This window comes from Pogona vitticeps, chromosome 5 (genome assembly GCF_051106095.1).
Source record: "Pogona vitticeps strain Pit_001003342236 chromosome 5, PviZW2.1, whole genome shotgun sequence".
Classification (NCBI taxonomy): domain Eukaryota; kingdom Metazoa; phylum Chordata; class Lepidosauria; order Squamata; family Agamidae; genus Pogona; species Pogona vitticeps.
In genome coordinates, this window is record NC_135787.1 from 142042957 (window position 1) to 142059083 (window position 16127).

The window sequence follows — 16127 nt, forward strand, 5'->3', positions numbered from 1 at the left end:
TCATAAGCTAAAGAGAACAATTACATATAACATCATTTATCTATAATGGAAGAAAGAGCTGTCCACGCATTGTGATACTTTCAATTTGTCTTCAAAGATTTTTCACTTTAGGACTACTTTAAAAAATCTTTTTCAAGCTAATCTTACATCTCTTCATCCTGTTGCCCTGATCTCTGTGAAAAGCTCCATTTCTTCTCTCCCTTATTTCCAGGTAGCCTATATTTATTAATTACTAAATATTTATGCCAAAGTTTCCCAGAGAAATGTATTCTCTGAATTTGATATACTTATGGTTTCCATGGTAGCTGACTGCAATGTCAAGAAAGAAATCACAAGTTTTTTGCGGGAAGGATAGTCCATGTTAGACCATTGTTATATGTTCATTTCTTTTTTAAAAAATCATGTTTATTTAAAAATCCTCTTTAAAAGGTAAACATTCTAGGGCCATAACCCATGTGATATTTGGCTCATAGGTTACCCTAGCATAATTAAAAAAAAGAGAGAGAGTATAAAGGCAAACTGAAATAGATCAGGACCATGATGTAGAGAAATTTTGCCCTTTGTTTCTGCACAGTTGTGATGAGACCCACTCCAAATCTTGTTATTCACAGTATGAGTAATATTGATGTGGCTTTCCACACTCAAATATATCAATGTGATACAATACTATGGTATTCAGATTTTACATCAAATTACTCCTCACAAGGTCTTCTCACAGCCAGGATTGCTAATTCATTATAAAACCTTTAGCTATCATTCACCTTGGATATACGTTCAGACAACTCCCAACATCTTCTTTGTCATTATAAATACTGGCAGGCTTAAATGAAAGGCAATTGTTTAAAGAACCCAGGAAGGCGTATGACTCAAGACGGAAGAACAAACCATAGAATATGTCGCACCATCAACACAAGAAGGAGCTGCTCGAGTGGTACCTGCTACCTGCCCAGGAAAGCAGGAGCACTTGACTGTCTGTGATCTTTCTTCTATCTTGTTCTTATTGCAGCATCTGTGGAGTGCCACCACTTCACAAGTTCCAGTTTTAACATGATGAGCTGTGGAAACAAGAAAATGTTGACAGCAGTAATGACATTTGTAGGAGATGTAGCAGAATTCTTTTACAGCAGAAATGACACTGCAGATGTCGTCAGAAAAATGCTTGTATGCTTCTAAACAGAGCTTATCTGATTCCTTTCTCTAAGATATTCTGTAGTTCTATACACCCCAAAACCTGACTCTCTTCAGGAAAGACAGGGATGCCATATGTGTGGCCAGTTGTAAGCAGCAAAGGAACGTGATCAGACACACATAAGAAGCTGGAATTGTGTTTCCAGTTTCTTGTGATTTAGAAGTGCTGAAGACATTTAGAAAAGAACACATCGGATCTGGAAAGAAATGCCACAATGTGGAGTACTCTTATTAGGTATTCCAACCAGCCAAGCAATCAGTTTTCCATTTTCCCCCAACACACACACAGAATTCAAGGAGTGCACATTTTAATTTTTTCTTCTTCTTGCACATGAAACCCACAACACACTTTGTTTGGCAGCAAGAATGTCCTGGTGCTCTTGACAAGATATTGGTGAGAAGGATGTTTTGTGCAAATTTGACAATTTCTACACAAAAACTGCACAGTTCAAATAATTTATTTAACTGCATGAATTCACCAACACTAGGGCAATTTGTTTAAGAAGTTAAAGCACTGAATATGGGTAGATTATTTTCATATTTCTTAACAATCAACCAATCCTTCTTTGCTTGTTGCATATGTGTATGTATGAGTATGCGTGCTTGCCAAAGATCAAGATTGTGAGGAATTTTGCATAAATTACAGAGAACTTTAAGGTGAGGAAATGAGTTCTCTTTCTCAGTCTTCCTGGAGGCAAGGACCCAAGTAGCTTTAGAATTTCTTGTCAAAATGACTCATCCCAAAATAGATAAGGAGAAGGAATTTAGCAAAATAGAATTATTTCCATTCTTTGTAACTAGTTAGTCCATTCAGTACTTACTGGAATGATTTCTGATTTCCTCAGGTGCACCAATATCTCAGATTTGATTTTCGGTAGCTTTATTTTGTCTACAAACCTCCTGGAACTTATGACTGGAGTTTACTATTACTATATGTTATCTTATAATGGCATAAGAAATAGAGTCCTTATAAAACACATGTCACAAGGGACCTTCTGCGAATGAAGTTAATAAGTATAATGTTGATATATGTATTCTCAATGGAAAGAAACAACCTGGCACCCTGTAAAGAAATATTTAGTTTCTCAAAATAGCATCATTATCTTGGACAAAATCTATCCCTCTCTAACAAATGCAAAGTCTAAAGTAGCTAACAAGAAGCACAATGTCAGAGTAAATGCACAATAAAATAATAATAGAGATTGAAAAAGTTGGCACGGAGGCAGAAGTCAGGTAACATTCCAACTGCAAAATACTATGTGTGTAAGGGAAACTGCAAGAAGCTTTCACAATTTTCTGACTGCCTGTCACATGCACAGTTGAGCAACCAGGTGGGTGTGACCTGAGTATGTCCAACTTCATGACAGGCAGCTGGAACCATCATACACCACAGCTATGCAGTTTTAGGTTTGCACTGTGCAAACCTAATTCAATGTAGCAGAGACTCTGCAAGCCCTCTGAAGGAGGAATAGCTCGAAAGAACTTGGAAAAATTACATTTATTTATTTTTTTAGATTACAGCACCCAGAATCCCCTCACCTAGAATGGAAGCTGGATTATGGAAGTTACGGTCCAAAAAAAGATAACTTTGTGAAGCTTTGGTGCTCTACCATTCAGAAGAAAGACAACCCAGTGAAATGAAGGTGACAAGCCTCCTTAGTCAGGTCATTCCTGAAAAAGCTCTGCATATTTGCAAGTAAACAGCTTCTTTGTCTTTGATTTACAGCTGTTCTGTGTTTGTGTCTTTAAATGACACACAATCATTTTGGGGTGAAATCAAGATCAGTATGTAAACTCTTACATGTCAGCAGACCTCCTGCTACATGGAAGTAAAAGCTCCAACTTCATTATTCATCAGTCAAAGCAGACTTTTCTTCTAATAACAGATTTTTAAAATATTTCGTTGTAGATGCTTCACAATGCCAAGTTTCATTTCTTTCTGAGCTAGACTTATGGGACGAACACTCAATATGATGAACAATGCCGAGAATGAAAAATCAAACATATTTCAGACAGTATTGATATTGTTTTAAGTTCAAGGTGAATGTTAACTTCAAGATACATCAACTGACAGCAAGAGCTAGCTGACCAAAAAACAAAAAAACAAAAACCACAGTCTCCATTTCAGGAAATCTGTACTTGTGTGAAATGAAAAACAAAGAAACTTCATTTAAAAAAGAAAAATAGAGAGGAATTACGGTTATTTGTCTGAGTAAAGTACAATAACATTTACCCATAGAACGTGTTCACGTGCAGCCTAGAAAACAATGCTAGAAGGATTTCTGGTGTGTTTCCTAACCAAAGATGAGCACAGGCTATCCTGCTGCTTGAGGCAGGAAGAGAAGAGCCGCACATGGCCATATCCTGCCCATGACTCTCACTGGGGGGAGGAGGAGGATAAAAGTGAGCCTTTTCTCCCTGCCACTGTCTGCCTCATACTTCAGCTGTTCCTTGGCCAATGCTGGGAATTAGGAACCCCGGTTTTCTTAAGACTTGTTGCACATTTGCAATCAATAAGGTTGTTCCCATTTTCCTTACTTATGCTCCACACATCTCTTTCACAAACTGTAAGTTCATTCCTCTGGGAGTGTTGAAGGGCCGTAAAAACATAAGCTGATGTAACACCAGAACAAGGATGGGAGGAATCTCTGGCTCACCATTCTAAAGCCTCCTCATGAGACCCTTCCTCCAATTTCCAAATCCCACCCTATGAGGAAAATGGGAGAGAAGCCACATCCAGCAGCACCCATTCTCTCATGGTGGTTGCAGCACATTGAAATCCTCTTTCTGAATACATTCCTTTGCCCAATTCCATCTGGAGTTGCCACTTTATGGTGTCCAAAAGCAGGTGCTATACAGAAGTCCCTCTTTAGTACTGTTCAGTCTTGGACATCTGCATTTGTTTTTCAGTTACTTATAAATATGCCTTTTCAACCTTGTCTCTTTTTTTCAAGGTAGAGCTCAGTCATTCACAGCCTTGGGTCCCCAGATGTCTTTGGATTTTTTTATTTATTTATTTATTTATTTATTTATTTTATTTATATCCCGCCTATCTGGTCGTGTGAGGACCACTCTAGGCGGCTAACAACATAAGAATAAACAATAAAAATACATATAACCATATTACTTAATAAACATAAAAAAAATTAAAAATTAAAATTAACAAAATTAAAAATTAAAATTAAAAACAAATTTTATTTGTTTCTTCGCTGGTTTGCTTGCTTGTTCATTTGTTTATTATCCTGCCTTTCCTCCCAAGTGGAGACCCAAGACAACATATAAATAACGTAAATCAACTATTCATTTTTCATAAATCCCAGCAAGCTTAAACCATAGTGAAGGATTTGGGGAGCTGTTGGGGATGTTGTGGCTGGGGGCATATATTAAGGTATTTAGTGATGGCTGATCAGCACCTGTGTTTTATTTTTCAGGAAACTGTACTATTTGGCACAACTTATTGACGGTGTGAGATGGGCTGTAGTGGTGATAGATAACGTGTTTGGTACACTGAAAAATTGATTCCTCATATTTTGCACTGGAGAGTAGCACAAACAGTATAGCTGAAAACATCTCCTAAAACAACAGCTGCCTGTTAAAGTACACAATATTAGATCACATCAGAGCTCCACAATCCTGTATTCTCCAGATGTTACAGACTAAGAATCCCATCATTCTCAGGCAGCACAGGCAATGTAACGGATGAGTAGACGGCATAAGAAAGTTCCATATATCCACACAAAAAGGAACAAAAGCAGTAACCATGAGGAAGAGGATTAATCATGTGCATTAGCCCACAAATTTGAGGAGTTATTCTGTTGAAACAATGGGGTCAGCAAACTGGACAGCGACCATATAAAATAAATATAAAACCAGTAGTGTTGTCCTTTCTTCTCCTTCCCGCCGAGATTCTTATTGGTATTCTGAGTCATCTTATTGATTCTTTGGTTTTGTTTGTCTCCACATATTCCTGTTTAATAGTTTTTACACAGCAGAACTAGCTCCCTGGAGGCACCATATTACACTTTCTAAGCAGAAATCAGGCATCACCTATATGCACCAATAGGCATCTGAAATGCAAGCTATTTAATGGATTTAGTTTGTTGTAAAATGCTTTGAAAATAAATTAGTGCTGAAACAAAAACTTTCCAAGGGCTGCAAATTCCTCAGTCTCTACTCATTAGTGAGAAAGACGGTGACACCTTTTAGGTTTCTTTGCCAATATAATCAAATTAAATGAATGATCATTTAAATGTATAGATGGTGAGGAAATGCATATCAATACATGCTGTGAAAAAAAGGGTTAGATAAGACTCACCAATGATAGGGCAGAAGAGAAATGTAACTCTTGTTCGTTTTTTAATGAAGAAGACACCAACTTCTCCTATCAGAAATCCCTGCCATTTCAGTGCAATACAATTATGGACAAAGAGGTTTTGCTTTCCATCTATATTATAATGCGACTTTTAAAAATGTGAGCTTGCAAACTGATGGATTGCTACATTTGCACATAGTCTATCATGGTTAAGGAAAAATTCTTCTCCTGCCCATGTTTTTGCTGACAGGTGGATCTTCTCCATTTCCCCCCTACTCCTAGGGATGTCCTAGGGCCGAATCCAACCCCACCAAGGTCCCAAGTTGGCCTTCCCTTATTCAACTAATGATCATGCCCTATTACCCATGATGCAATCATCTGGTGGCTGCAGGTGCTGGTCGACTTCAATATCTTCCCTGCTGATCCCCCAAAGTGAGCAAGTGGGGCCAATACTCCACTGGTCTATGCCTGCTTTGCTGAACTCTCTCTAATTAGTGAGCCGTCTCCCAGTGACACTTCAAGAGACTGTCCCAGATGGCCCAAGACTTAGAGAAAAAGGGAAGATTATACCATGAGCTATTCCTCTTTCTGTTTGTGCTTGAGGATTAGTGCCCCTGCGGGTGAAGTGTAGCTGCCCAGGTGCGGCAAAGAGTGGACTACAGAACAGCCCACGGGTCCAATCATCACCTTGTAAATAGTTCTACTATAAAGGTTTTATTTGCCATTGGACTTTCCTTATGATGACTAGCACCCTAGTGGTCTATTCAATATCCATCTACCAATGGATGAACTGAGCACCATCACAGAGGCTTTTTAATTTTTTAAAAAATGTCCCATCGCCCCATTCTGAAGCATAGAAATGTCTCTCCTGAGACTCATTTACTGGGAGTTAAGAGCTTCAAATACACTGGTATTTTTGTTCCCCAGCTTTTTGCTGTGGTCCAGTAATGCAGCTCTTAAAAACTTCCTTGAAATTGATTTTAGTCTTCTGGGTGGAAATCTCTATACAGAGCTTCTCAGGCTGGACAGAGACGGGACTATAATTAGGGTGAGCTAGAGGTGAATCTACTGGGGAGTGTCAGAAACATAAAAGGCAACATGTCCTGGCATTAATAAGTTTCTTTTTTCCCTAAAATCCTCTCCCTGCCCCCATTTTGGAAGATATCACATTCTTCTTCTCCTCCTTTTTCATGGGGGGGGCTGTGCCCATGCCTCTGGGTGAAGTGGAAGGGAGATGGTGCTCTTTGCCCACGGCGCAAAAATTGTTACAAATGTTGCAAAATTGTTACAATGTTACAAATGTTACAAAATTGTTACAATTGTTACAGAGACCAATAAGCAAAATCAGTGTATTACAGTTTCACTGTATACCCCCCATCCTAACTAGGTGTAACAGTACAATCCTGTACGTACCTACTCAGAAGGAACCTCAACTGAATTTGAGTTCTGTTTCTCTCCCCCCTCCACTCCCTTTTCAGAATTTCTTTCCTGCTTGTCCTTCTGCCTGAGTTTTTATCTTCATTTTATTTAATTTTTTCTCTCTTTGGGTTTGCTTTTGCTTTGCTGGGTGAAATGAAAGAAATGCTCCAAGTCCTAACTTTCTAGCATACACACCTAGAGCTTCTGTTGGCTGTCGCCATCTTCTCTGGCTTCATTACATTCCTGAAGCTTTTCCTACTGGCTAGTACTGGAGACATACGAACACATTTCCTATGTGACACACTATCTTGTGCCTTCTCTGACAGCTGACATGCATATATTCTTGCCACTAAGATCTTATGGACACTGGCCATACACTGGTCCAGTTTCCTGTTGGACTACGTCACATCTGCAAAACAGTTCTATCACTTTTGCCAGTTATGGCTTGTGGATGCTAGCCACATATTACAGCCATGTGCCTACATTATATTTGGTGTGGGTTTGACTCCTCTGATGCTTGTGAAGCATTTCCACATTTCCTGCAAGTTCCAAGTACTGGCCACAAACTGGCCTCGACTGCCTCTGTACAACATTATACACTCTGATATGTCTGTTAGACTTCAAGAAAAGTCCTTAATGGTTAAAATGAGATTGTATGGGAAACTTAAGAGGATGGGAAATTTAACTACTTGTAGTACACCAGAAACAGATGCAGTATAAGAAGAAACATATTGCTTGCCTCTATATCTAATACTTCAACATCCTTTTTCCCACACCTGTTTGACCAGTATACAAAATCACATTCCTCTTTCTCTCAAGCTCCATGAACTCTGTCTCCAAGAACAGCAGTGACATCAGAAGAATACTGCTTGCCTCCTTCTCTTCCACTTCAACTTTCTATGGCAGTGGTCACCAACCTTGGGTCCCCAGCAGTTCTTGGACTGCAACTCCCAGAAGCAGTTCTTGGACTGCAACTCCCAGAACCGTTGTTTTAGCCAGGGCTTCTGGGAGTTGCTGTCCAAGAACATCTGGGGGCCCAAGATTGGGAACCACTGCTCCATGGCTTCTGCCAATTTGGCTAATACTCAGCATTATATCACTCATGTAGGATTCCAAAAAGAATCCTGGCTGTCTCAGCAAATGAAGGAGTTCCTATCTTCTATTTCAGCTCACAGTTACCAATGCCAGTTTGACCAGAGCAAATCCTAGCTGGAGAAGTAGTTTCCCTCCCAAACCTCCAATACCATGACTGCCAGTTGCTGAATGCAGAAGATTGAACAGAAAAAATACAGCAGGTTAAAAACAAAGAAAGAAAACCCTCTGAAGAACAGCAGACCTTAGAAGTGGCTAATGTAAAGCCTTAACATTTGCCTGTCTGCACTTTGGCATGATCAGTTATTGCTTTTTTGCCAAGTTTAATTTAGACATGTGAAAAATCCAAAAAATTATAGCCACGTTAGTTTCCTGTGTAAGATAAAAGAACACACATCTTCAGAAATCCAAAATGTGATTTGGGTTGAGATTGGATCAGACTGGATCCTGACCAATTCTGACCAAAATGGAATCCTATCTGAAGAACTAAATTAGTCTCCAAATGAAATCAAAGCAAAGTGTGTTGTGTATATATTACCCCATAGAGCGTAAAGCACTCTCTGGGTGGTTCACAATTTAATTATGCAGGTGACACATTGCAGCCCCCTCTCCTGCCAGCAAGCTGGGTACTCAGTTTACTGACCTCAGAAAGCTGGAGAGCTGAGTCAACCCTGAGCCAGCTGCCTGAACCCAGGATTGTGAGCAGAGTTAAACAAGACTTTTGCACAGCCCCATTCTCAAACATCCTTGATGTAAACCTATGAATTGTTATGATAACCAGAAGCTTGAGACATTAATTTTCAGGCAGCTGTCACAGGCTTAGATTGAATGGTGCTCAGCATGAGTAAAGAGATTTATTTACTTCACAAGAGAGTGTTCTTCCCCATTGCTGTAATGTCCCTGTCACTGTCTCACACAGTGCCCCAAGTAAGTTGTTCTGAAGAATTCCCAATAGAGATGGGCACAAACCGCAATTCAGTGGTTCGGCTCAGTTTGGTGCAGAGCCCACAGCCCACACAGGTATTCCACAGTTGCCACACACTCCCCTCTACTGCCTCCTCTGTGCGCTCACCCATTCCCCAGGCAAAGCGCACTTCTCTTTCTGCCTCTTCAGTGCAACTGCCCACTCACTGACTGCAGTACATGCTTCTCTCCTCTGCTTCATCTCGCAGACACCTACTCAGACTAGAAGGCAGGAAATGGAAGCCCGCCTTCAAGTGGGTGGTCATCAAAGGAGTCGGAGGAGGGAAGTGCTCACTTCAACCAGTGAATGGGCAGTTGCGCTGAGGCAGGGAGGGAAGTGTTCTTCACCCAGGGAATGGGTGAGTGCACAGAGGAGGAGGGGAAAGGGAAGTGTACAGAGCCCGCAGAACACTGTGCAGGTGCCATGCTGAACTGGACCGAACCACCAAACTAGTTCCCAATGACTCAGGGGTGGATTTGGGATGGCCTAGAGTGAGTTGCAGCAGGAAGAAGAAGTCAGAGAGGCCCCATCCTGTAAAAACAAAATCCAAACCCAATGTTTTTTATTCACAATGATACCTCCTCTTTCCCTCATGAACAGTTGGGAATTTATTTTCAACTTACTCTGTGCACAAGAATACGAGTAGTTCTGCTAAAGTTATCTTCCTCCCCTGAATAGTCATATTCTAACCCTAATATCAACAAATGATTGTTGTTAACCATCTGTAGTCACTAAAATCCACTCCTACTTGTAGAAATACTGAGTCTCACACAATTTGGAGGATCAATACCCAACAGGTAACAATAAACACTGGTTTTATGTGATATCATGGTACCATTCCATTAAGAGTAACATGTTTCATTTTCCCACTTTTGTGTGGATTTCCTGATATGTCTACTCAAGGTTATATACCCATAAAATATTAAAATACTGATGTTTCATGGACAGCACAATAAAGAAAGAGAAAACTGTATGGCTGAAATGTCTTTCAAGTCAGGACCCAAATCAGCATAATGACCAGAGATCATGGCAGGGTGCATTTCCCCTTCTCCACCAAAATACAATGACTGCTTGCTTAGTTTATACTGATTGACACAGGAAACCAGTGTAGCTTATCTCTTCTCCACACTTCAGTAGTCTCAATGTGTCACATCAGTCTCAGTATGTCACTCCTGAAAGCAACTGCATACACACTACATTCCTGCATTCTTCTTTTTAGTTACTGCATAATCTTTAGCCACCTGTACTTGTTCTGATGTATTTAGAAATCCATGTCCTATTTAGATGTTCTTGCCCCAGTTTCTTCTATATGAATACAGAAAAGTGTGTAGCCCTGTCCCTTCCTACAGGAGAAAAGCACAGGAACCACAGCATCTAAACCAGTGTTACCTCATGTGGACAGTGATGCAGTTTTCTTTGTCAAATAGAAAGCTTTGCCATGTCCTGTCATTTGGAAAGTGATATGTTTGAAAAGGAGAGGTTTCTGTTCCTGTTCTGCTCATACAGAGAGCCTCTACACTTTGAGGTGGTTAACTTCTAGAGATCTGCAGACTCGATATTACCACCCAAGATCTTCAAGTACAAACTCTGGTCCTCTTCACCCCACTCTTGGACTGCTAAAAAGTATAAGCATTTAAAGAGTCATATACATCTATGTGAGCAATTAGGCTACCCATTTGTTCTTGTACTGTGTGCGTGCTTACCTTCATAAATGACGTGGATGATACAGAGATTTTGCACAAATTGTGCAAACCATAAAAGTGAGAAATGCCTGGTGTCCCAAAAGGCAGCTTTCTTTCGGGGCTTTATAGATATATAAACAAATTTTGAAAAGGCTATTTTGACAATGCAGTTTTAGAATCCCCTGTTCATTCTTTGTCCGGCTAGAGGTGCCTCAGCAACCTGCTTTGCCCAGGCACCTGAAGGGTGTCAAAAAGAGTTCATGTGACAATAATAATGATCATATGCTGCAAGTAAATTCTGACATGGAGATTCTTTTCAGGGCTTTTAGGTAGAAAGTACTGAGGTGGTACACTATTTCCATCTTCTGGGGGCATCCTATGAAACTTGCCCAAGGCCATGCAAGTTGGCACTTCTCTGTGGAGGCACAGTGGGGAACTGAATTCCCAAATTCTGACTAAACAGCCAGATACCTAATTCCCTGAGCTATCCAGCCATATCTGATGTGACAAACACACTGCTAAAAGAGTGTCTTCAGAACATTCTTTTTAAGCAAATGAAATGTTTGTTGTGGTCAAGTTCTGTAACATGCTGCACCTTGCCAGGAATAAATCTTGTTCATCAGTGTGTTTGCCAACCACCAGTTACAGCCATCTGCACAGAAAGACTTGTGGTTTGAAAATGTCAAGGAAAACTATATTATAATTTCATTCTTAGGATGATGTATAGAAAAGATCCAGAGTCCCAAGTGTGCCATCTAGATGTAGAAACAGCATGTTAAGTTGACTTAGTTAAGTGGAAAGGAGGGAAATATACTAGAGTAAAGGGGGAGAGAACCTGGTTCAGAATGACAGGGGATACATAAACTTTACAAAGTACCAATAAAACAGATGGAGGTCTTCATGTACAATACTTTGGACCAGAAACATTTTCAGCCATCTGATTTTATCTATTGGGCTTAGCAAAGATAATTCAGTTCCTCACTCTTTCTATAGTGGCAAATTAATGTTGCTGGCATAAACCTGCTACTTCACTCCTGTGAAGGTTACAGCTATTCTTTACAAGGATAGTTATAAATCAGAATTCAGATCCAAAGGACAGCACCCCTTAGTCCACAGCAAAAGACTTTGTCAAATGCTTTTTCATATTTCCTCTAGTCTATTAATATTTTGCCCTGCCTAGAAATAAATTATCTATCTATCTATCTATCTATCTATCTATCTATCTATCTATCTATCTATCTATCTATCTATCTATCTATCTATCTATCTATCTATCTATCTATCTATCTATCTATCTATCTATCTATCTATCTATCTATCTATCTATCTATCTATCTATCTATCTATCTATCTATCTATCTATCTATCTATCTATCTGGCAGATATGCTTTCATGGTATTTATTAATGCACTGAACAGGGGGTTGGACTTGATGGCCTTGAAGGCCTCCTCCAACTTCCAACTTCACTTGATTCTATGAAATTCAGGAGAATTTCGCAGTGAAGATTAGATTTCCACAGTTATGGCCAAATTTATGTCATCCTATTCTTCATCCAAAAAAATATTATAAATTAAAACTAAGATGCACTGCTAAAAAGGTTAACATAATACAGTATACTGCTAGTGGTTTACCATTTGGGGAAAATGATACATATGGGTCTCTAAACCAGTGGTTCCCATCCTTGGGTAACTCTAGTGTTCTGGATTGCAGCTCTCAGTAACCCCAGCCAGCAGTTAGTGGTGAACACTTCTGGAAGTTGCAGTCCAAGAATACCCAAAGTTGGAAACCACTGTGCTAAGCCATAATGATGACAAGAGAAAACTGTGATTATATTTAGAAGCAGTTACAGTGAGAAGTAGAGAAAACTGATTTTAGCTGGGGGGGGGAGGGTCTTAAAAGGGGGGCCTGTGAAGCCTTGAAGGATCAGATTGAGGGGTGACTAAAACCTAGGGAGTGTTAAGGTCCCTTGAAAGGCATTCAGTAGGAGGAAGATGGAAGAGAGGGTCCTGATTCCCTTGCGCCTACATAGAGTTATCTATCTAACTATTTGAGGAACCCTGTTCAAAGACAGACTGTCAAACAGGGAACAGATCAGGAAACTGGACTAAAAAGGGGGAGATGTGTAGCCTCTGAACTGACTCTGAAATGCAACACAGTACCATGATATACTGTTAGCGGACAACAATCTTTGAGATAGCACAATCTAGTGGGTCAGAAAATAATTGCGTCAGCCACATAATTGGAGCCATCGTGGATCCAGAAGAGTATTGATCCACAAGTAGAATGTCATACTAAACTTGGCTGTACCATGGAGGGCAGACACAAAGTTCCCTTAGGTCCAAGAATCAAGGGCATTGTGCCCAAAATGGAGACACTACTATTTGAGCCTTGAGGAACCTTCATTTTTTACAAAGCTCTTATCAGAAGATGGAATGGAGGAAGAATGTACGACAGTCTTTGAAGTCAGTGGACTGATAGTGTATTGGTGACTTTCACCATAACCAATCCTGAAATCTCAAGAGAACATGACAGAATTCAACAAATGTTATACCAGGCAAAACCAAGAGAAAAATTAAAAATAAAGACAAAAATGTTGTGGTAGCTTAAAGACTAACTGCAATATTTTAATGTGAACTTTTGTGGACAAGTGCACTTCTTTATTTATTAATTTTTTTGCCTGATATGCTAGCACAGACTAACATGACTACCTCTTCTAAAACAAATATTATACTAGCTTGCTACAAGCAGGAAAACGCACACATACACACTATATTTTAATTCAAGTGGAAGTTCTGGATCCATATTAAAATTAAAAATACATGAGATTACTAGGCAATTTTAATTTATTTTAATAGAAAAACCAAGGAAGCTACAGTATTTTGTCCCATGACAACAATGCAAAACCTAAACCTAGAGATGGGCAGCCTCTTTATTTGGACTAACATTCCACAAAAGTGTGCAAGCTATTCTCCAGAGAAATGTACCATAAATCCTAAGTAGAGAGGGGAGATTTGGGGCACAGCAAATGTCATCTTAATGGGTAAGGCTGAGGTCTCATGAAACTTGCATAAAACCAGCTCATTTCTTTCATCTTATCTATGATTAAGTCTTGAAACCAGTGTGGCTTTGAGACTATCCGCTAACAAGAAACTGAGTACCCCATGGATTCGTGAGGTACTCATTTGTTTATATTCAGGCTTTAGCCATCTGGAAGAGCTGGTTTTTTGGGAATCCTTAGATTCTGAAGTCCTGGTAAACGGAAACAGCTCCCCACATCAAAAGGAAAACAACTTCTCTTATTCTGGAAATAGAAGTGAGGAAGACTCTCAGCTAGAGAAGAGCTTCCTTACTTATGGCGAGATATCTCACCACCATTATTGCTTTACTTTGGTGAGTAGCCAAGCAGGTAGACAAATTTCAAGGCAAGTGGTGCTGTAGGGAGATGGCTTTTAAACCAGGGTAAATATCTCCACCCATTCCCAAAAGGTGCAAGAACTTATTGGCTGTAACCCAGCAGCAAAAACACAACACTTGTTGAAAAGAAAGCTAGTGGGGAGCTTTTCCCAAGTCCTAGAAGCAATGTGAAGTCGGGAAAACCTCCACATGTTTCACATGGACTATAGGTAAAGCAACACAGGATATGACTCCTAACTAGCACGGTCACTACCACTGCAGCTTCTGGATACATTCTGTTGCATGGTTGGCTGCAGAAATGGTCTCTCCTACACCCATATGTTGTTTACCATACAGTAATATGTAGTTCACTGGGTTTTACCCATTTCTGAATCCATTTACTCAATTCTCTTAGCGCCCATTTTCATATTTACCTGGCCCAGAAACAGTTCTCAACCAATGCCTTTCCTGTCTCTGTGGTATCACAAATGGCTGCCTCTTCACATTATACAGACCTACCTCCTCTTTCAGGTTTTGGTCCTGAAATCTCATGAATAGAATCTATAGGAGATAAATGTGGTCCCTCCTGATTCCCTCACCAGACAACTAACCTGTTCTGTTTCTGAGGAATGAGAGGTCTCTAAGATATGTTAACATCTTCAGAAACTAATGTATAGTTGCTTCATACTAGAGTAACATACGATATTTTCATAGTTTACAACTAGAGCAAAAGTTCCACAACTGACCAATTAAACTGGGATACTAGAAAATATTAACTTCTGATTTAACACTCAGAAATACACACACAGAGAGACACACAGTCTGGCTCCCAGAAAGCTGGATAGAAATGGTGTCTTAGTTTCTTGGATTAAATCCTGCAATCTATATTCCTGAAAAAATAATCAGAAGCAACAGAAGAAAGAAACTTGTTCTAGAAGCGAAGATGGCTTGTTATGGCTTTTGACACAAACTGCCCTTGCCCAAGGCACAGTCAAATGCTGAGGTGTTCTTCCTCTGTGGGTGGGATCCCAATTATTTCATATTTGGCCCTGCTTTCTCAGAAAGAGAAGTATTAGCCCTTTACTAATTGTTCTGCCTTAGGGATGTGGTGGCGCTGCGGGTTAAACTGCACAAGCCTCTGTGCTGAAAGGTCTGTAGATCTTCAGCTGTAAGATCGAATCCATGTGACGGAGTAAACGCCCATTGCTTGTCCCAGCTCCCGCCAACCTAGTGGTTCGAAAGCATGCAAATACAAGTAGATAAATAGGGACCACCTCGGTGGGAAGGTAACAGCGTTCTGTGTCTAAGTCACACTGGCCATGTGACCACGGAAGATTGTCTTTGGACAAAACGCTGGCTCTATGGCTTGGAAACAGGGATGAGCACCGCCCCCTAGAGTCAAACATGACTGGACAAAAATTGTCAAGGGGAACCTTTACCTTTACCTAATTGTTCTACATTCTCAGCAATGAAGACATGAGCACACTAGCATGCATATCCCGTTGTGCACTGCATATATTTCTGTACATATTTTCTTTGCTTCTTTTGGCCTTTTCCAACACCAATCATCTTTGTGTTAAAAAAGAAGAGGCATAACTCACTCTTAGGCATAAAAAATGTTTGCCACACAGATGCTGTTTATTATTTTCATTCTTGTTTGATGGGCCATCTGCCCAAACTCTGAACTCAGCCAGAGGCAGCAGGAGGTGCCTCCAAGTCACTTTCAGGTTTTAGAGGGTTCGGAAAATAAAAGGGCACAGTTTGTCTTTCTTTAGCACTCCAGCAGACAGGCTGTGGCTATATATGATAAACTGCTCTATTTTATGGGGAGTATAGTTATCTTTCGTTAATATTCTTTTTAATTATTATTCATTGCCTAAATGTGAGCAGCATATTCTTATGAAACATAAACCTGGCAAATCAGTATAATTCTGAATTACAAATCAGCAACCATTACAACAACAAATAACATCAGCACTGCACAAGGGCACATTTCAATTAAAAAATTAGAACTACAGTTTCAAAAAAATTCAAATAACAATCTTCAGGTGTATAGACTAAAATGTCTTGGGTTTTG

The 16127-nt window shown here is 39.9% G+C and overlaps 1 protein-coding gene across 14 annotated transcripts in view; it reads right to left on the bottom strand.

Annotated features, from left to right (window-relative positions):
• TAFA2 (TAFA chemokine like family member 2) overlaps positions 1 to 16127 on the bottom strand; it is a 203176-nt gene that overhangs the window by 34076 nt on the left and 152973 nt on the right. For all 14 annotated transcript variants that reach the window (XR_013537053.1, XR_012087391.2, XR_013537050.1 and 11 more), the window contains exon 3: positions 903 to 1055. Coding sequence is in view for 4 of the 14 variants with exons in the window: in XM_078376890.1 (XP_078233016.1) it covers positions 903 to 1055 (153 nt within the window). In the remaining 10 variants the exon portion in view is untranslated. The remainder of the gene's footprint in view (positions 1 to 902; positions 1056 to 16127) is intronic.